Source organism: Primulina tabacum, chromosome 5 (assembly GCF_025594145.1).
Source record: "Primulina tabacum isolate GXHZ01 chromosome 5, ASM2559414v2, whole genome shotgun sequence".
In the NCBI taxonomy this organism is placed as follows: domain Eukaryota; kingdom Viridiplantae; phylum Streptophyta; class Magnoliopsida; order Lamiales; family Gesneriaceae; genus Primulina; species Primulina tabacum.
In genome coordinates, this window is record NC_134554.1 from 41,141,334 (window position 1) to 41,164,064 (window position 22,731).

At 36.6% G+C, this 22,731-nt stretch overlaps 2 protein-coding genes across 4 annotated transcripts; one reads left to right on the plus strand and one right to left on the minus strand.

Moving 5' to 3' along the window:
- Positions 1-727: 727 nt before the first annotated feature.
- On the plus strand, positions 728-15,482 carry LOC142547710 (phosphatidate cytidylyltransferase 1-like). 3 transcript variants are annotated; one of them, XM_075656122.1, is made up of 12 exons: positions 728-852; positions 1,538-1,733; positions 2,166-2,419; positions 2,560-2,711; positions 2,905-3,046; positions 3,274-3,430; positions 13,384-13,431; positions 13,530-13,616; positions 14,114-14,242; positions 14,368-14,424; positions 14,538-14,621; positions 15,133-15,482. In XM_075656122.1, the coding sequence occupies exons 2-12, from the start codon at positions 1,650-1,652 to the stop codon at positions 15,223-15,225; spliced, it is 1,287 nt and encodes a 428-aa protein (XP_075512237.1). In that variant the 5' UTR covers positions 728-852; positions 1,538-1,649; the 3' UTR covers positions 15,226-15,482. The 3 variants fall into 3 exon arrangements, with proteins under 3 accessions (XP_075512237.1, XP_075512238.1, XP_075512236.1); XM_075656123.1 differs by having other exon boundaries at positions 747-852; positions 1,589-1,733; XM_075656121.1 differs by lacking the exon at positions 728-852 and adding an exon at positions 884-996.
- Positions 15,483-16,057: 575 nt separating this feature from the next.
- On the minus strand, positions 16,058-19,837 carry LOC142547711 (protein transport protein SEC23 G). Its single transcript, XM_075656124.1, has 2 exons — positions 18,918-19,837; positions 16,058-17,952 (listed from the first exon to the last, which is right to left on the minus strand). Exons 1-2 carry the CDS (start codon positions 19,641-19,643, stop codon positions 16,297-16,299), a joined length of 2,382 nt encoding a protein of 793 aa, XP_075512239.1. The 5' UTR covers positions 19,644-19,837; the 3' UTR covers positions 16,058-16,296.
- Between the last annotated feature and the right edge of the window lie 2,894 nt (positions 19,838-22,731).

Below are 22,731 nucleotides of genomic sequence, written 5' to 3' on the forward strand. Positions count from 1 at the left end.
ATTTCTACACCAAATTAAACAAGAAAAATCTATATTTCAAACTGTTTAAAATAAGTAGTAATAATTAAAAAATATTTTTCAGAAAAAATATGTAAATCGAGGCTTCAAACAGACTAACTATAAAAGTATACATACTTCTCCGACCCCGCTTCGTTTGAATTCCTATTTAAACTGTACTTAGCTTTGTAGATTTTGTATATTTGTTCAGTGCTTCAATTCGGCTATAATTGGTGGAGAGGCATGAAACATTTGTCAACTATGTTTAATAGACTTGCAAAATTAATTATGATATAAAAAAATAAATATGCTCTTTATATGTCATTCAAGACCAAGTCTATATTTTTTTAGAAATGAATAATTCGGGTTGTTCGGGTAAACATTTTCTACTCGAACCCGAAGAATTATCCGATTTACCCGAAAAAATGTGCCCGATCCAATTGCCCACCGCTAAGCTCATGTATTGATTTTGTGAGATATATCTCCTACTCGATCATTATGATATCCGTCTCATGAAAAATATTAATTTATATGTCAAAAATATTATTTTACACTGGCCATTTATTTATACTACAATCTATATTACTTACTTAAAATATATAATTTTTTAATTTGATGGAATATATTTAGTATAAAACAAAATGTAGGTAATAATTACAAAAAAAACTCTGAATATTTTACAGGATTTTGTTTAATCACAATTCCGTGTGGCAAAAACGGACCTTTTCGTAATTAATAAAATTGAAGGAACTAAGAATAATTGAGCACCCCAAACTGACGCCTCGAATCCATGCCTCCAAACAAAGTACTTCGTTGAGACCTGATAGCCTCTCTTCAAACGCAAACACAGCAAAAGTTTGTATCTATATCCCCTTTTCTTGTTCTGATTTTTGATCTGATCTTATACGTACCAAGCTATTGTTGGGTTGAAGGGATTTTGATTGAACTGTTTGTTTATGTACTAAGATAATAATAATGCAACATGAAAGCCTATTTTCGGTGTGTGATTGTTTAGCTAAAGAGTTTACAAATCGATGTATCTATTCTATTTTTATACGGGTTTTGGTTTGAGTTTCTTGGTTTTTTTTTCAAGTAAAGATGCGACCTTTTATGTTGTAAATTTGTAATTATTAACTGCGCTCAAGCAATTCAGTTTTTCTCGATTCTGCTGCTTTTACTATTTTATGTATGCGTCTCGATGAAAAATGCTGACTTTTATAGTTTTTGGAGCTGAGAAAACTATGGAACCAAGTTGTTTTTTATATTTGGAATTTTAGGCTTTGTTGTTGATGTGTTATGCAAGTGTATCGAATTTAATTTTATTGTCAATCAGAGGAGTAGAACTTGAATTTGTTAAGAAGTTATGAACAAAAGGAAAGATTATTGACAAGGAAAATCTGAGTTAAAATCGAGAAACACTTATATTTGTAATTGACTTTCATTTTTTGTTGTTTTATTTAGCCTAGCCAGTGGAAATTAGATTTAAAGGTTATGTTTGGCAGCTTATGCAACTTTGTTTTTGTTTATTCCAACTGAACAGAGTTCAAGTGGAGCTAAACTTTCCGCTGTTTGCCTTTGGATCGTCTTGTAGCTTATTGGTGCTCATATATTCATGCCATATATCTTTTGTGTGGTGTGAGTCAAAGAGAAGCATGCAAAAGGATAGTGGTTCTGGCAGCCCATTAACAACCACTGGGCCCATTGCGAGGTTAAGAAGACGCAAAGGTTCAAATGAGGTTAGTTATCTTTTGGAGTTAATTTCTTTCATGACAATTCCCGCATTTCTAATTTTTAAGTGAAAGTTCTGCCTCAATAGAGAATGTTGAAAAGACCGACCAATTAGCAACTCTGTTAGGACATTTTTAATGCTCGAAGCTACAAGTTTTGCGTTATGGGGAAATCAAACTCAAAAAATTTGTTTTTTGGGGGGGGGGGGGGGGGGGGGGGGTTACATAAAAATATATTAGCAAATGGGTGAATTTTGGCCACCCCTGCCTACCCTCTTTCGGCTAATAATATTTGGAAGTGAACTCTTTGTTCGGTGTTGTTTCTTTTCCCTTACTTAGTTGATCTAATAAGATTTAAATTATTTTACATTTTTACTTCTTCATTGTATACATGGTTGTCAGTGTTCTGATTTAATTTATGTTTCACTTATGAATCCTTAGAGCACTCTTGGAGTTGACGCAGCAAATGGCGGTCATTTGCTCGTTAATGATCGTAGCAAGTATAAATCCATGTTGATACGGATATATTCATCTGTTTGGATGATTGGAGGGTTTGCTTTAATAATCTATATGGGTCATCTATACATATGGGCCATGATCGTTGTTATCCAAATTTTTATGGCAAAGGAGCTGTTCAATTTGCTTAGGAGAACACATGAGGATAAAAGCCTTCCGGGCTTCAGACTCTTAAACTGGTTAGTGGGACAGATTCTTATCCGCCTCTATGTAGTTTAAAATTATCTGCAGTTCTATTAACATTACGCATTTGGCTGGAAAAGTATCCCAATCCAATAATGCAATTTCTGTGTGTAACAATCTGTACTTTGTTTTTCAGGCAAATTTTCTTCACCGCAATGTTATTTGTTTATGGTAGATTTCTCAATCAGAGACTTGTGAACACCGTGACGACAGACAAATTCCTCTATAAGATTGTTAGTAGATTTATCAAGTATCACATGGTTACCTGCTATTTCTTCTACATTTTAGGTTGGTACTATCTGTTATATTGTACTTTTGTCTTGCGATAATTCGTACTGGTTCTGTGGAGTTGTTGTGGTCAACTCTACTTTGAGCTTGTTCTGTTGTTTCAGTCAGGAAGACATACTGCATACTTATAATTCATGTGGTTTTATGGAATAGTTAACTGTTTAGATGATATTTCTTCTTGTTTTGTATTCAGGTTTTATGTGGTTCATACTTACGTTGAAGAAAAAGATGTACAAGTATCAATTTGGCCAATATGCATGGACACACATGATTTTAATGGTGGTGTTTGCACAGTCATCGTTTACTGTGGCTAATATATTCGAAGGAATTTTCTGGTAAAACAATATCAAAGTTCTCATTTGATTAAATATAATTGCAATGCAAAGTCGTTACGGTTATAATACCATCTTCTTACATAAAATTCTTGGAAAACTTTTTATCAAATCTTAATTAATCTCTTTTTCATGGCGGGTCAGTTGTTTTTCAAAGTTACTGGCTATGTATCTGTTTTCTGCTCGATTCTTTGTTAAGCAGTAATAAATGTAGATTGATGACTTTGTAGGTTCCTTCTTCCAGCGTCACTTATTGTCATCAATGATATTGCCGCTTACTTTTTCGGGTTTTTCTTTGGGAGAACTCCTTTAATCAAGCTATCACCGAAGAAAACATGGGAAGGCTTCATTGGAGCATCTGTTACTACGGTCATCTCTGCATTTTTGGTATGCATTCTGTAGACAGACCATATCAAAGAAATATGAACACATAAAAAAACATTGTATTAGTTGTGTAAAAAATAACACTTTTTTCTTGTCAATTATGTTACAAAGTACCTCATTATACACACGACTGGCGGGACTAACTCTAGTGACAGAATATTAGCTATCCTAAAATAACTCAACACATAAGGTATAAAATATTTCCTAATAATTCTGTACAAATAATTGGTTTTATTTCCATTACGCTACAATTTCCTTAAGTTGGTGCAAAGATATTCAGCATGCCCAACTTGTTCGTGAAATCTTCAAACTTAGGTCAAAAGTGACCTTTAGTTAAGCCATTTGCAATATGCTGATCAGTAGGAACAAATGGCACACATATTACTCCACTTTCCAACTTTTCCTTGATGAAATGCCGGTCAATTTATGTTTAGTTCTATCTTGCTAGACTTGATTATTTGCAATATTAACACAACACATTTCTTTAGTCTTGTTATTTCAATGTCATCACTTCCTGTTAAGATTATGTCATCTACGTATGCAATCAGAATCACGGACTTTCCACCACTGGTATGCTTCACGAACATTATGTGATCTGACTGTCCTGAGGTATAGCCATGTTTCTTGACTGATCTGGAGAATTTTTCAAAGCATGCTCAGGGCGATTGTTTTAGTCCATAGTGGGACTTTTTTAGCTTGCATATTCTTTCTCCAAATTGATCTTCAAAGTCAGGGGAGCATCCATATACGCTTCCTCTTCCAATTCTCCATTGAGAAAAGCATTTTTTGCATCCAACTGGTGCAACGGCCAATCTAGATTCACAAATGCAGATAGTAAAATTCTGATCGCGTTCAATTTTGCTACAGGAGCAAAAATCTCCTGATAATCAATTCCATATGTTTTAGTAAATCCTTTGGCAACCAATCTAGCTTTATACCGTTCCAATGATTCATCAGAGTTAAGTTTCACATTGAACACCCATTTACAACCCACTGTTTGTTTTCCTTTCGGTGAAAGCATTAGCTCCTAGGTTTCATTCTTTTTGAAGCTTTCATCTTCTCAAGCACAACCTCCTTTCGATGTGAACAGATAGAGCCTCGTGTACAGACTTAGGTACCTCTACACAATGCAACTGAGAGATAAAGCTGGAATAAGATTAGAGATATTGTGGTTAGACAAAGGATGTTGGTACATGCTCTAGTGCCTTTCCCAAGTGTGATGGGAATATCTAGGGGCACATGGGACTCAATGTTATTATGGGATAGATCAGAGTTCTTACTTGGATTAGGAGAGACTGAGGCGTTAGATTTTTTTCTCGGTTCAGACTCATGGCCGTGTGGAATCATGGGATCCTCCTTCTTTCTTTGAGGTTGTCTTCTCGCATAGACGTGGTCAAACATTTTCCCAATTTCATTTTCTTTATGAGTGGATCCTAACTTTGGTGCTGGTGCTGGTGTGTCTAGATTCATGTGTATATCGACAAGGCTTGGAAACGAATCTTCAAGTATATTCTCCCCCTGAAGAGAAGTAAAATAGGCTTGTGACTCTTAAGAATGTGACATCCATGGTCACAAAGAACCTTTTTGTTCGAGGATCACATTTATATCCTCTATTTGTAGGGTTTGTAGGGGAATACCCTACAAAAACACATTGTAGTGCCGATCCAATTTTCTCAATCATGCAGGTGAACAAAGGCTATACATCCAAACACTGTGAAATGGGAAATCAATCTTTAAACATTGATAAAGGTAATTTAAAATTTAAGATTCTAGATGGCATTCGATTAATTAGATAGGTGGCAGTAAGAATACACTTTCCTCATAAGTACTTGGGTACTCCAATAGTGAACATGAGACACCTAGCCACTTCCAGGGAATGTCTATTTTTTCTTTCAGTTTTACCATTTTGTTGGGGAGTCCGATCAAATGAACTTTTATGAATTATCCCATTTTCGTGAAAAAATGCCCCTAGAATTTGATTAAAGTACTCTTTCCCATTATCGTTTCAAAATACTTTGATATTTTTCTGAAATTTTGTTTGAACCATAGTGTTCAATTTTTTAAAAACTAGTTCAACTTCTGCTTTTTCAGAAAGTAAGTAAACCCACGTCATTCGTGTCTGATCATCAATAAATGTGATAAACCATTTTTTCCCAGAAATTGTACGAGTTTTAAATGGTCCCCAAACATCACTATGAACTAGGGAAAATGGTGTAGATGATTGATATGATCATGTTGGGAAGGTGGTACGATGATGTTTGGCATATTGAGACGCTTCACATTGAAATTCAGAAAAACTTTATTCTTAAATAAAGCTGGAAACACGTGTTTCTGTAGTTTGAAAGAATAACAGAGAAAGAAAATGCTTCACTTTTATTATTGCTGCAAAAAATAGTGGTCAGATACAATGAATTTATAGACTCCTAAGTTAACTAAATTCCTAAATCTAAGGGATAACTAGATACCAATAAATCTAATCCTAAAATTTCAAATATAAAAGATAATGCAAACAAGATCCTATCAATCTTGATAAGCTTATGATAATCCAATCTTCTACACTCCCCTCAAGCTGGGTCATATAGGTTCATCATTCCTAGCTCGACACACAAATCTTGAAAATTTGGTCTATGAAGTGCTTTTGTTATAGTATATGCCACTTGTAATTGAGTAGGGATATAATTCACCACAACTATCTTGTTTTCAATCTTTTCGATAAAGTGTCGATCTACTTCATTATGCTTGGTTCGATCATGATAGACTGGATTCTTGGATATACTGATGGTTGGCTGATTATCACACATAAGCTCCACGGGGTGATTTTCTTCTATCTTTAGTTCATACAGTAGTCTCTTGAGCCACATTCCTTCACAAATCCCATGTGCTAGTGATCGGAATTCAGTTTCTGCACTACTCCGAGCCATAGTTGTCAATCGCGCATAGTGTCCCGTAGTGCAAAGGTTGTCCGTGGCTATAGCGAATAGCGTAGCGAGGGTTATTTGAAAGTAAAGCGCCACAAATATATAAATATATTATATAGCATATAGTAACATCAATTCAAAAACCTTAATTTTCAGCATAATATTCCATCAACTTTAATTGTAAAATACTAAAACTTGAAATTATTTTAAGTTTTGTCATTGAAATATCATAGAAGATATAAAAATAAATCAAGAAATGCATAAATATATAATTTCCAGCAAAAACCTAACTATGTATATGCCAAAAGAACCAAAATTAGGGGGAAAAACAAAAAAGGACAAAAAATAAGCACGTAGCTTCGCTTTGCGATAGCGCCGCTATTTCAGCTATCGTGATTGTTGCTATAGTGTCAATAGCGAGCGCTATTGCAAAGTCCATGGCGCATAGCGGTCCGTAGCGATGCGGTGTCGCTTCGCCACGCTATTCGCTATAGCGAGGGCAACGGGGGCTATTGGCAACTATGCTCCGAGCAACTACCGTTTGTTTCTTGCTTCGCCATGTACCAAATTTCCCCATACATATGAACAATATCCAGACGTAGGACCGTCTACTGTGGGAGATCCTGCCCAATCAGCATTTTCTGTTGGAAGTCTTTCTAAACAGTAGTACTTGTCCAGAAGTCCCCTTTAGGTATCTTAGTACTCGGTAGGCTGCATTCGTTTGTTCTTCCCTCGGGTTATTCATGAACTGACAAATGACACTCACAACAAAGCCGATATCTGGTCGTGTATGTGACAGGTATGTTAGTTTCCCAACTTACCTTTGATATCTTCCCTTGTCCGTTGGGGAACTATCTTTTTCAGTTCCTATTTTTATGTTTAGATCCATGGGTGTATCAACCGGTTTGCAACCTAGCATGCCAGTTTCTTTCAGAAGGTCTAAAACATATTTTCGTTGAGAGATTGAGATACCTACTGATGATCTTGCTACTTCCATTCCCAGAAAGTATCTAAGTTGGCTGAGGTCTTTCATTTCAAATTCTTTCGAAAAGTGTAGTTTCACACGGGTCATTTCTTCTTCGTGATTATCTGTGAGGTCAATGTCGTCTACATAGACAATGAGTATTGTAATATTGTCGTTCTCCAAAAGTTTAACAAATAGCGTGTGATCAGCTTGACATTGGGTGTAGCCATCCCTCTTTACAACATTGGTAAACCGGAAAAACCATGCCCTAGGTGATTGTTTGAGGCCATACAACGACTTCTGTAATTTGCATACCTTATTCTTTGTAGTCGCTGATGCAAAACCAGGAGGAATGTCCATGTACACTTGTTCTTCGAGATCACCATTAAGGAATGCATTTTTCACATCAAGTTGGTATAATGGCCAATCCATGTTGGCGGCAAGTCACAAGTGATGACAGGACTCTGACGGTGTTGAGTCTGGCTACTGGAGCAAATGTTTCTTGATAGTCAATACCATACGATTGTGTATACCCTTTGGCTACAAGTCGTGCTTTGAACCGATCTATGCTTTCATCAGACGGGTGTTTGACAGTGAAGATCCATTTACAACCAACTGTTTTCTTTCCTAGTGGAAGATCTGTAATCTGCCATGTTTTGTTCTTTTCAAGTGCCTTGATCTCATCAAAAACTGCAGCGTTCCATTTTGGTTCTTTGAGTCTTCATCAATAGTTGATGAAATCTGTACCTGATCTAGGTGTGATATGATAGAAATGCATGATAATTAGGAGAAAACCGTTCAAGTGAGACAAACTTCCCAATGGGGTGTTGTGTGCATGTTCTCACTCATTTTCTTAAAGCAATGGGTCTATCATCCAAATCATTTTCCAATGTATGAATATCATTTTCAAGGTTACCTGAATCTGGTGTCGTGGAAGAATCATGAGCAGGCTGATTTTGTGTTGGATCTTGACTATTTTGATGGCATTGTTTCCGTCGAGAGTACACCTGAATCAATTGGATGAGATTTTGGTCATTAGAGGTAGAGGGGTTGCTGGTCATTGGAGGCAGTGTTTCTGGTTCAGTATGGAGTGTGTTTGGTTCGGGGTATTCTGTGATGGGATCCTAATTCTGCGCTTCTATACTTGACTTCTCCCCCTGAAGTGTTGAATTAGGATAGAAGAGATCATTTTCGAAGAATGTGACATCCATGGATGTGTACTGCTTCTTTAAGGTAGTACAATAACATTTGTAACCTTTTTGGTTTGGGGAATATCCAAGGAAGATGCATTTGACAGCATGTGGTTCGAGTTTGTTGCGGTTGTGGGAATGAATGTGAACAAATGCAGAGCATCCGAACACTTTGAGAGGAATATCATGAATTAAGTGTGAGTTGGGGAAACATTTAAGGAACATTTGGATAGGTATCTGGAATTTTAGGACCCGTGACGGCATTCGATTGATGAGATAGGCGGATGTGAGAATGGCATCCCCCCAATAGCATTTAGGAACATTTTGCGTGAACAACAAGGATCAGTGTAACTTCCAAGAGATGACGGTTTTTCCTTTCGGACACACCATTCTGTTGGGGAGTGTCAACACATGAGCTTTGATGAATAATCCCTTGAGAGAGCAAGTATTCTTCCAAACTGTGTTGAAATAATCACGAGTTCTATCTGTACGTAAAATCTGAATTTTGGTAGAGAATTGAGTCTAAATCATGGTGTGGAATTGTTTGAATGGGTTGGAGGTTTCAGATTTGTCTTTCATTAGAAAAGTCCACGACAAACGTGTGTGATCATCAACAAACAATAAGAACCAGCGTGCACCCCTAATGTTAGTCACATTGAAGGGACCCCAAATATCACTGTGAATGAGTGAAAACGGTTTTGATGGTTGGTAACTTTGTGGTGTGAAGGTGGATCGTGTATGTTTGGACAATTGACTAATATCACATTGGAAAGAATTAGAATTCTTATTATTGAACAAGGATGGAAATAATTTGCCTAGGTACAAAAGATTCGGGTGTCCTAGACGATAGTGCCATAACAAGATCTCACTATCTTTATTCAAATTGAAAGTCGAAACAGAACATGAATGAATAGGTGGTGGCGGATTGGTGGTGGTGTTGTTCAAGCTTCTCTTGAAAACATTCATCTTTAGGAGATACAATCCACCACAAAGGTCAGCATTGCCAATCATCTTTCCCGATGCCAAATCCTGAAAAACACAAGAAACAACAAGCAATTTAGTTGTGCATTTGAGATCGTTGTTGAGCTTACTCACGGATAAGAGATTGCATTTTAGATCAGGTACAAATAACATAGATTTCAAGAAAATATCTGGAGTTAGCTGAACTGAACCGTAACCAGTTACTTGGGAGCAAGATCCATTTGCAATGCGTACTGAATGAGAATCCTTATAAGAACTGAAATGTGTAAAGGATTTCAAATTTCCCACCATATGGTATGAGGCTCCTAAATCAACAATCCAACAATCTGATAACTCATGTTGTGTAAGTAAAGCAATTGAAGATATACCTCGATGTACCACATTACCAGTGCTAACAAGTGATGAGGTTTGTGTTGAATTAGTTTGGCTGAGCATTTGCTGGAGAATGTCGAGTTGCTCTTTTGTGAAAGATTGGGGTTCATGGGGTTGATTATCTGTTACAGCCGCATTTGCTCGTCTTTCTCTAGCCGGTTTCCAGTCAGAGGGTTTCCCATGGATTTTCCGACAAGTATCCACTGTATGGTTGGGTTTTCGGCATTTTTCGCACCATGGGTGTCCCTGTTTGAATTTCCCGCTGTTAAAGAGCAAGAAAGGTAGGCCCCTGTCAGATACCAGACCTGCCATACCCCACTCGTCACGGGTATCTAATTCCTCACCCAGTTCCATATGGAGATGAATCCTAGGGCATTAACCTTTCTGGGAAGCCGGTCTCTTTACATAGCCATAATAGGCAGTTTTTTAGAAGTAGCTGCTATTGATGTTTCCTTTTATGTTAACCTGAAACTAGTCCTTTATTTTATTCAATTTTGAAGACTGTGGAGCACCGAAGTGATCATTATGCGGAAATGAAGGCCTATGCACAGTAAGAGCTGAAGCGTTTATGGTAGAAATAGGTTGTTGAGATCCTAGCATGACTTTTCTGCGAATTTCTTCATGGCGCACTTCCGAGAACACTGCACGGAGAGAAGGTAGTCGTTTGGTCCCCAATATACGACCACACACATCATCAAGTGTGCTATGAAGGCCCAGTAAGAATTTGAAGACTCGATTTTGTTCAACTATGGCCCGATAACATTTTTCATCAGTCTGGGCATTTCCACTCGTAGACTTCAAAGAGGTCGACTATGGCCCTGATTAGCCACTATGGCCCTGATTAGCCACGACATAATCATATTATTCTCTGAATTTCACACCTTGAATTTCGGATCTGTTGCAGCAGTGCATATCGCTGCTCTAGAAATGAACTCTTCTTACCCTTTTCCTCGGATGAGCATAAGGACGGATTGCGACCATTGCAGGAAGTTTTCTCCGTGTAATATGTGGTTCGTGATGGGAAGGGAAGAGGTTTCGGCCACTGTTGATGCGATCGGTGTGAACTCGGAAATGGAAGAAACGGATGGTAAAGCCATGTCGTTGCCCTTCTCGGTGGCTCTGATACCATGTAGTTTGAGAGAATAGCAGAGAAAGAAAATGCTTCACTTTTATTATTGCTGCAAAAAATAATGATTAGATACAATGAATTTATAGACTCCTAAGTTAACTAAATTCCTAAATCTAACAGATAATTAGATACCAATAAATCTAATCCTAAAATTTCAAATATAAAAGATAATGCAAACAAGATCCTATCAATCTTGATAAACTGATGATAATCCAATATTCTACCGTTTCAAATATGGCAAGTTTGGATGTCCATCAGTACTTGAACTTGGTTCCATGCTAGATTGTTGTGCTTGTCTGTGTGAGTAGGACTTCTCAAAGTAGTAAGTCCCCCCATTCTCCCCAGCACTGCCAATCATCATCTCCGAGTCGTATCCTGAAATTCTCATGAATTTTGAGAAAATTTAGCACAACAATTAAGTTCTTGAGTTAACTTACTAATCGACAATAAATTACAAGACAAATTCGGGACATGGGGAACATTGTGAAGATTCAAGGTTTTAGAAATAATGATTGACCCTTTTCCAGTTATTGGGGATAAAGAGTCATCGGCTGTTCGTATTTTTTTGTTTCCAGCACATGGGCTGTAAGAGAAAAACAACCTAGATGAACTTGTCATGTGATCAGTAGCACAGGAATCTATAATCCATGGATCCTCAAATAAAGTGGATGTACAAAAGGCTATATGCTGAAACATATTACCTTGTTGAGCTAGAGAACTAAAGGGTGGCGCTGAGGTGGATTTAGAAAACTGTGTAGATTGGAAAAGTTTATACAATTGGTCTAGTTGTTCCTCACTGAAAGAAGGTGTCCCTGTGGTGGCAGCAACTTCATCCTCGGTTCCAGATTGGTTGGCTCTTGACTCAAGGCCCTTTGGCTTGAGAAATTTTGGCTTCCAGTTTGGTGATTTACCATGCAAACCCCAACAAGTTTCCTTTGTATGGTTTGGTTTGCCACAGTATTCGCACCTGATTCCCTCTCCTTTGTGGCCTGGTCGAAGCTGCTAGTTGCTATGAAACCTGCTAGTATTTTTGGACACCAAGGCCGACACTTCAGTTGCAGACAAAGACCTGTCGCTTAACATTACCCTACGGCTGCTCTTTTCTCTCCTTACTTCTGCAAAGACTTTACTAAGCGACGACAGAGGCGTCCTCTTCAGAATTATGCCACGAACATCATCTAGTTCTCGATTTAGTCCAGGAAGAAAAACTTATACTCGATAATTCTCCATGCGCTTCTGGTATTTTACGTTGTCATTCTTGTATTCCCAAGTATCTTCATAACACAAATCTAACTCTTGCCATTGCGTTCTCATCTCCTTGTAGTAAGTAATCAATCACACTTTTTTCCCTTTGTTTTGAATTCCACAGCCTGGTTTTAAGCTCAAGAATCTGGTAGGAATTCTCTAAATCTAAGTACGTCTCCCTCACAGCTTCCGGATGTCTTTCGCAGTCGACAGAAATAGGTAGGTTTTACCGATCGGCGGTTCCATGGAGTTTATTAACCCACACAATCACCGTGGAATTCTCGAACTTCTATGAATTCCACTTTGGATATGTTTAGTGTGGTTCTTTTGTCTCTCCTGTCAAATAAGTCAGCTGCCTTTACCATCAGTAACTAATTTTATCGACTGGACCCATTCTAGAAAAATTTTACCATTCAATTTATGAATGGTAAGATGGACCGATAAGTTTTCAAGCTCATTAGGGTTTGCTGCATACATCTCTTGTATTTTTAGTCCCGTAACCTAGCTAGCGCCCTCTGAGCCCTTCTCTTCCTTTGAACCAGACATTTTCGCGTCTTCTCAGGCCTGCGGGTGCTTTGAATTTGATGCCCATGTCTGATCGCCTCTTCACAAGGTACACAAAGCATTGGTTTTGACCCCAATGAGGGATTGTTTCTTCACCAGGCCCCTAATGGTGTTATCAAAGCTTTACGGCTCTGATACCAGGTAGACAGACCATATCAAAGAAATAAGAACACAAAAAACATTGTATTAGCTGTGTAAACAATAATACTTTTTTCTTGTCAATTATGTTACAAGGTGTCTCATTATATACATGACTAGCTGGTTTAACTTTAGTTACAGAATGTTAGCTATCCTAAAATAACTCAATACATAAGGTATAAAATATTTCCTAATAATTATGTGCAAATAATTGATTTTATTTCCATTTCTCTGCATATTTTATCCATTTGTTTGATAAAAAATTGAAACAATAGCCAATATCTGACCAGAGTTGTACTATGTTTTAGTATTTAATTTTTATTGTCCTTGTCATTGAACAAAAACATGACATGGATAAAGAAAAACATTAGATGGTAACAAAATTAATCTAGAGTTATGGTCCCCTAATCCAATTTAAAGTTTGTTCTGATGAATTTATTCAACTCATTCTGTAGCTTGCCAATGTATTTGCTCGCTTTAAGTGGTTAGCATGCCCAAGGAAGGTAATTACTGGATAATACTTAGTCTTCTCTGCTTTCGAATTTTATACATATGTTTCGAGAAACATGAAGTTTTTTCTGACTTTGTAATATGTAAGCAGGATTTATCTACCGGTTGGCTTAATTGTGATCCTGGTCCCCTCTTCACTCCCGAATACTTCAATGTACCAGAGTGGTTTCCTAAATGGGTAATTGATTTAGCTGCTCTATCCTTTTATACATTGATCTTTTCTCCAAAACAATTCAATAATCATAGAAAAGGTTCTTTCTTGAAAGTTTAGTTTTAGCCTCGAAATCGCATGCATACATTCCGCCTTTCTTTACAGATGCGACAAATCGAGTTTTGTCTATGTGTTGTTCCTCCAATGGAAAAGCATTTAGATGGTGTCAAATTGTCATTTTATGGGAAAAAACCATATGTTGGACTAAAAGCTCTATGTATGTTAAGTACGGAGATGAGAAAGTTCTGTCGTGTCATCTTTGCCAAAAATTAAAATTTGGCAAGAGATGTTTGTGTCAAATTCTGATGTCGCTGTGCTTGAATATTTCAGCTATTTTACCCTTATCTGCATCTTTTTTGCACTCTAGCCAACGTGTTTTAGATTTTGAGATAACTACTTATGTGCTGCAATGCCGATTCGTTTTCTTTCTTTCTTTCTTTATTATTATTATTATTATTTTGCAGTTTCTTTGGAAGGAGATTCCTGTCTTTCCTGTGCAATGGCATGCACTGTGTCTTGGACTATTCGCATCAATTATAGCGCCTTTTGGAGGCTTTTTTGCCAGTGGTTTTAAAAGAGCTTTCAAGATCAAGGTTTTGTATAATTTCCTCCACTAATCCAAGCTTGAGATCTCTAGTTTAAGCGATGCCATTTGTCAACTTATGCATATTTTTTATAGTCTTGCCATGAATTTCTCAAACATTTTCTGCTATTGCAGGATTTTGGCGATAGCATTCCTGGACATGGTGGGATCACTGATAGAATGGATTGCCAGGTGAGTTTGAGAAAATACGAGATTTTGATACAGGGATATGCATATGTCTTTCATTCTGGTGTGCAACGAAGATGTCTATACCATTGTTTTGATAACTTTTCTCTTCCATGCAGATGGTTATGGCTGTTTTTTCATATATCTATCACCAGTCCTTTATTGGTCCTCAAAGCCTATCAATCGAGATGATTATGGACCAGGTAATAAAACTGTAATTTCATGGAGACTCCTTAAAGTTTGAATAACAATTTCGCCGCGCCTTAAAAGTTCTGGTATCCTTTACTTTTTACTGGAAGCATTCATTGTTCCTACTGTTTTCTCTGGTTGCCTATATGGGGGTAATAGACAAAATGGTAATTTAAATTTGTCTACTTGGTGTTTTGGTCATGTAAGTATTCAAACTTGTTTTAGTTATGTAAATTGACTTATATTTTGGTTTTTGGTCTTTTTTTTAGAGAGTGCTGAAGTGGCTTGGACACGTCGATATTTCCCAGTGCCGTATTAGTATTTTATGGTGTCACGTCAGCACTCTTAGGAAAAAAATTAAGACAAATCATAACCTAACTTATCAGGACCAAAACCCAAATTTGAGTTGAAACTATGGCATTTTTTACTTCTACAATTTAAACTCCTGAACTAACCCAACTTGAGCGTCATCATATTTATTCAAATACGTCGGCTATGCATATTGATATTGTGTGATCTTTGTAGATACTGATGAACCTCTCATTCGAAGAGCAACGGGTTTTGTACACGAAACTTGGTCAGATCATTTTAGAGAGGAAGTTTGGGGAATCTTTATAATCTGACCTATGTAATACCGTAAACGATGTAGGTTTTGCCTCTGAATTTCATGTACATTTTCTGTCTTGTGTTTCTTTTTTACTAGCTTTTGGTAATGTTTAGCTGCGGGTATCCTGCCCTTTTTTGTTCATGGGATATTGCCTGCCCCGATTAAGTTTGTATTGCCATGCCTGTTTATTTCTTTGAGATACTCTTTTGAGTTTTGTTTACTGTATTTTCTTGAAGTTGATCTCTCTTAATAAAGTTTTGGTAAATTACATTGCCACTCAAAGTGTGATTTCTGCCTTTTTTTATTTAATGGGTTGGGGTGAGTCACTATTACATGGGATTTTACTGATCAGGTTTCTCCTGTTTTGGAAGAAGTTTATTGTGCTACAAATTGCCGTTTCTTTTGAACAAAAATTGAGCTGAATTACAATTAGCACGCTTTGAAAATTGACTAAGTTAAAAAACAAAAAACCCTCTATATAGAAAATCAATTATATTTGAGACCCTTAGGTTTGAGTTATACATTCAGCCGATACGAAGGGGTTTCATGCTTGATTTTTCATACCACACAATTTTATAGCAAATATCATATAATCTCAAAATAAAAAATATCTCATCCTTTCATTTTCTTTTCCTTTTTAAAAATTTTCAACTTATTTTAAATTAATCATCAAGGTCATTACCTTTTGTTCTACTTTTCATCAGTTTCATAATTTATCACTTTAATAATTTAAAAATGATTCGATGTTATATTTGAACCTGTTAGATAAATTCATTTAGAACTAGCCATAAACGGAAAGTGAGTTAAACACAATATCAAACAAAACTCTCGATAGCACATAAGTAGTCCAAGCAACACCGAAATGATTGATACATAATATCACAACACTGAATACATATATGTACATTAAACCTCTTCTGATTTCCCGATACTCAATGATACCATTACAGTTTTAATCAGAAAATAATAATAATACCAATAGTCTTCCATTGTGAGCCCAAAACAGCTCACTTGAATGTTCATACTCGTTTAACGATGCCATAAAACAGCCCACTTCAGTGCTCATGCTTGATTCAGCTCGATTAACCTTGTACCGCCAAGGCTTGCAAGTGCTCGATAAATACTTGCAAGCTTACATCATCGGTAAATATAATATCGGTACCATCTGTATATTCTGATTTCTGAGTAACGGATGGATTCAATTTGGCAAGAAGAAATCTTGCCTGGCTACTGTGTTGATCACATTTAACAAGTTTTGGAACAGGAATCCTTTCTGTTACCAATTGCTCGGCATCAAGCTCGGGTGCTTCCAACAGTTTCTTGAAACTTTCATGGCTCGGGTCTCTATCGTAACGGAGCTTCCTCCATTGTGCAATCTTGGAACCATAGTGAATGACAACGTAGAAGAAGGAATCAAATAGTAAAATCACATCTGGGGAGATGGAGCATATGTCCAGGATTACAGGGATAGGGGGGCCGTCGAAAGAATATTGGAAAAGAGTTGGTTGAACCATGATAAGAGAATTTACAACACCCTCACGGTTTAACATGAGACGAAAATAAGCCGTCTCATCTGGTGAGCTGTTAAAGACGTCGATAAATTGGGATCTTCTCAAGTAATACATAAACTGAGGGTACAAGGAAAAGTTGGTTGAGAGACGGAAGGTGGATGGATCTTCTGGTACATAATCCCCAAACTTGGCTGAGAAACGTATCAGCATTTTGTCGAGCCATCTGATAACATCTTCTGCGAAACTATTTTCTGTTCGGTGAATGGCTAGTTTAGCCATAACCGAAGCAGCTGCTTCTTGATCAAACCCAGATGCAATTTCGGGCGAATTCTTACCAACCCACCTTCTTGCAGCAGTTGTCACCCTCTTCCGAAGTCCCATGTTACTATATCTATAACGCGTGATGAACTGTAAGAAAAATGCTGAACTAGGCTGAACATTCTGTTCATTGGCAACTTCGAACAAGAAAACAATGCATGTTTTGCTGGTCAGGGTACCAAGTTTCCAAATGTAAGTGCCACCCTCGCCAATCTCTTTGTCATTCACGGAATTATTCTTCCTCCTCATCGAAACACAGGGGCCAAGTGCTCCACAAATCTTGACATCATTGGTTGTTACTAGCTCTATTGTTGCATCAAAGAACATCTTCAAATTTCCATCATCATCATGAGTAAAGAGGTGGCGCAAGCACTTTCTAAATTGCTCCGAATCAAATGACTCCCCTAACATCATGAAACCACCAGAACTTTCAACTGGGATTTTTAACTCAGCTGCTCCAACCTGATCCAGAGAGCATGCGAACAGATCAAGAATGATAGATGAATCAGACAATCTCTGAGACATTTTCTTGTAAAATTTGGTAGATTTTCTATAGTAGGAAGCATAACCATTATTAAGGTCTCGGTGAGTTCTGATGGCATCACCAAAATCTGAGTTAACAATGATTCCAGGGCCAACTGTTGCAGGTCCTGAGGTGAAGACCATAACACGAGATCCAGTGTTTATCAGAAGCCCCTCTAAGAGCCCAACAGCAACCGATATAGCAACCCCCATAGACCGTAGAGGCCGATGGCCTGGCCTGGCCTCGGTTGAAGAATGCAAATCTTCAATTGCTGTTGTGAAGTTGAACTCACATTCAGTTATTGGCAATAAAAAGCCTCGACTTTGCGCAGCCGATAGCTTTCCAAGAGTCCGTGTCATGTGATGAAGCCCCAGAAACAATTTGACCTGTCAAAAAAAGGCAATAAACTTGCATAATTCAATAAAAATAAACTCCTACTAACTTCGTTGAGCAACCAAGAATCTGTTACAGAAAGCCACCAGAACAGTGAAGCTTTTGTACTGGATCTCATATTCCATAGCCACTACTCTAAGTGAGGACAATTTATTGAATACTACTCTCACTACCATCTATAAGTTCAATTTCACCAAAAACAACAGGACTAAAGTAATTACTTTACGGACTAATAACATTCATGCAAGAGAAGGGAAAATGTAGAGAAAAAATTCCAAATCTTTGTTAAGCGTTTTTGCTCCATAACTAGCACGATTAGATGTAAGCAAAAGCACGAATACCAGTGAGGTTTAGAACATGATTAAGAAAAGGGCGAGATAGAGCAAAGGCTTCAACACAATTAAGTTGAGTACTGTTGTATGAGTAGACTATCTATCAATGCCTAAAATTGCTAGTATCCCATGCATGTTCTTTTAAGAGTCACTTGATTTATACACATTGAAGTCTTGTTTTTAATAATCAGATGCAGCAATGAAAACAAGCATTGTTGTACACAGGAACAAAAATTCCTCTGATTGGACAATTAACAGATTAAAAAGGTCAAGTTTGTGTTTAATTGCTCATACAATATATATCATATAATACACAACACCTTAGAAACTAACCAAAGCCAACAAAGTCGTATGAAAATAAATTCCATCTTCATTTTCAGAAGCTCCCCCAGCAACGTAGATATATTCAGTTTTCACAAAAGACGTGCATACAAAGAATCAACAAACATTACATGGCAACTGAAAAAGATTGGTTATGTTCACTCAGGAGAAGTCAACATCTTCCACTAACAGTATGATCGTGTCAAATTCATACCATTTGGAGCAATATATTGAAAATGAGCATCATCCTTTACCATCAAATGTAAATCATAACTACAAATTCCCAATCTTTATATGCAATATACCTTTTCAGATGAAACCTCCCGTTCACCGTGGAAAACCACGACCTTCAAACAATCTGCAAATCCCAAATCATACACCCTCACCATCGAGTCAAAAACCACCAAACCTACAGAAACATTCTCTGGCAATAGTGAGATGACATGCAACAACTCCCTTTTTAGCACCCCTAACTCCTCATCTGATGTGCAAGCATCCACAACAAACACAAAAGCTGGCCCAACCACACTTCCCACCCGCTCAGAACCCAAACCCGAGCCGGAGTACGGAGCTGCACTCGAGAAAGAACTGCTGTTAGACCTCAAACCCAACTGCCCATTTTCCCTCCTACCCAGGACTGGTCCCGAACTCGAACACAAACCCAAACCAGGGCCAGAACTCCCTTTGCTGAAATGATACTCCACTGTGCTGTAAGTGGGAAAAAGCTCCGCGGGAATATTGTTTTCGTGGATATGGGCATACGATTTCGGGAACGGGTTTTTGCGGTAGCAAAAAGCGCAGGTCCAGATTCTGGAGACGTAGTCGACGCGAGAGTAGGGATTCAAAACGGCTGCGCATTGGGAGCAATTCAAGGGTTCGTAAGGGAGGATTGGAAGCTCGCTGAATGGCATTAATGGTGTGCACATCACTGATAGTGGCACTACCAGAGACGCAACCTCAGACTTGGAAACGGGCCACGAATGCCATGACCAACGCAAACCCTCGATGGCTTCCAGTTCAGAGAAATCCATTGGCAACCCAGGTCGCGTAATCAGGCGAATTTCATCGGGTCTCGATTGTCCTACGCACCTGATCCAGATCGGGATTAGGGTTTTTTTTTTTTTTTTTTTTAATTTGGGGATTAACAGGGGTTTAATTTATGGGTTCTGAAGTTGAAGTTGAAGTTGAAGTTGAAGCCGGCAATGCCGAAAGCGGAGTAGTGACGTTGCACGGCACGACACCATTTGCTATTTCATTCGCAAAAAAGAAAATTAATCTTATTTAAATTTTTTACATTTTTTTATTCTATTTTACGAATTAACTTTACATGGATAAATTAAATTTATACTTTGTTTTCCCCTTAATTTGTACTTAAATTTATACAATAAAAAATTTACATTTTCCAAAAAAAGTATAACAATGCCCTGAATTTTAGCATGATATATAGACTGAAAACCTTGTGTAGCTGTATGTATTGGGCTATATGTCTTCAAGAACAGACTGGTATATCAATAACACTTACCATAAATCAAACACAAAGGTATTATGGAGAATTTTAAAAGAATGGGGAGTAAAAACTAAGTTTTAAAAGAAGGGGAGTAAAATTTAAGTTTTGAAGGGAAGAAATATTTTTAAATAAGTTGTCCATAAAAATTTTACATTTTTAAAAAAAGTATATATTTATTTAAAAAAAATACAAACTTTTGTTATTATTTTTATGGCAAAAACTTGTGTGAGATGGTCTCACAGGTCGTATTTTGTGAGACGAATTTCTTATTTGAGTCATGAAAAATTATATTGGCCAAAGGTACAACCAATTAGCAAAAACGTGCCGACACATGAGTAGATGGCCCATAACCTAAGACTCGGAGGTAATAAATCCATTAAGAGATCACCACTCGTGTGATTGTCACTGTCTGTTCAGGTAAATCGAAAAATCTCCACCAAAATCTTTGCCTCGAAATTCGAAAATAGTAAGAATTTTAAAGTCATACTGGATAAAATATTTACTAGTTAATTTTGTGATTCTATAAAATTTAAAGTATTTGCTATCTTTTTTTTACTATTTCAGTCTTATTTGCAATAAGAATCATAAAAACGTCGCAAGTAAAATTTTATTTCTCAAATTAAATTCTCAAACTCGATCGAACTTCTCAATATATACACTCTAGAATTTTTTCTGGTTACAGAACGATAAATTCGACATGAGAAATAACCAGTACACGAAATATACGTACACGTTTGACGCATATACATTAGATATACTGTGTATCGAAGTTCACTGATAGACCGAGGGGTAAGTAATTTGACTCAATTCACATCCAGATCATGAAGATTTGGAATCAATATTATGCAAGTAGACATTGCTTTTGCTGATTCAAACTGAAGGGTGATATAAGATCTTGTTGTCTTTTGTAGGGTAAAAATAGGGATGTAATCGAGTCGATTCGAGCTGAGCCGAGTTTGAGCTTGGCTTGTTTATAATCGAGCCGAGCTCGAGCTTTATTTAACAAATATATTCATGGCTCACGAGCTTATTCAAGCTTTTATCGAATCTAAACAAGCTCAATAAATATGAATTGTACATTTAAATATTCATTAAATTCATCAAAAGATAAATTATACATTTAGAAAAAAATATAATATTCTTATTAAAATTTGTCAATTTATTATAATAAATAAATTTAATAGATTTTTCTATATACTTCATAATTAATGTGTTAAATCAATAAATTAAATATCAAAATTATTATTTTTCATCTAAGATATTACTTAATAATTTACTAACGAACATGTTCACGAGCTAACGAGCCGAATATTGTAGAGCTTGAACTTGGTTCGTTTATCTTAACGAGCCTCATTAAACGAGCTTTTATCGAATCGAGCTTCGAATAGCTCACGAACGGTTTGATTCATTTACATCTCTAGGTAAAAATATATATAGACCTACTCGGAGGAGGATTTGACAAAGACAAGAGAGTTGATCAAGAACTCAAATACATTTTTATTTTTATAAAAGTATTTAAACGATATTTAAGCATTATATTCCCCCCTCTAATTTATTGAATTTTTATTTTTTATTTTTACATACAATTCATACTCATTGAAAGCCATAGGTTACCTACTATAATAATTTGAGACAATATTCTATAGATGAATAGTAGTAAATGCCGGTTGGATATAAATTGTAGTTGAAACATTGATGGGAAATTGAGGGGGTTGGGAAATAGATTGGTATGTGGGGTGTGATTTTACATAGAACACAAGAATTTGTTTGAGTATATCTCAAAACACATGGGCTTGATGGGAAATAAGTCAAACAAAATTCGACCCTTTTGAGTATGATTACCTTTTTTTGGGGGACAAACATGGATCTAATACAAGAAATATAAATGTTTTATTCGGTACAATAATTATAGAATTGAGAGAACGATCAGAACTTGACGTTTGTTTTATTATATTGTTTAAAAATATTGGAGTAGCATTGCGATCACCAGCTACAAATTTTTGTAAAACAACAAGTGTTGATACTATCGTTGATATCAGAGTTAATGTTATTTATTCGATTATCATGTGTTGGTAATTGTAAGTTTTAGTGATGTGCTGCTAACAAAAAATACTTAATAATAAAATTCAGCAAACAAGAGAATTTGACAGAATTATATTAGAAGACGTTTCCACGCGGATTCAGAAGACCTCATAAGTTAATATCTTTTGGCCCTACTAATGGTGTTGGTTGAACTTTGAATATTTCATTATTTGAACAAATACAATAATCAGCAAATCATATGATTCACTTAATGTTTTGAACACATAAAAAATGAGTAATTTTTTTGTGAGACGGCCTCACGGAACATTATCTTCGAGACGGGTTAATCCTACCTATATTTACGATAAAAAGTAATATTTTCGACATAAAAAAGTAATATTTTTCAATTAGTGGCCCAAACAAAATATATGTATCATAAAATTGACTCATTAAACCATCTCACAGGAGTTTTTGTGAAAGAAAATTTTATTGTGATCGTTACATATTAGTACTCCACACATTTATTATTGTATTTCATATCGAGTAAAAGACAAAAGACACGTGATACCGTATGCTATTTTTGTTGTGGT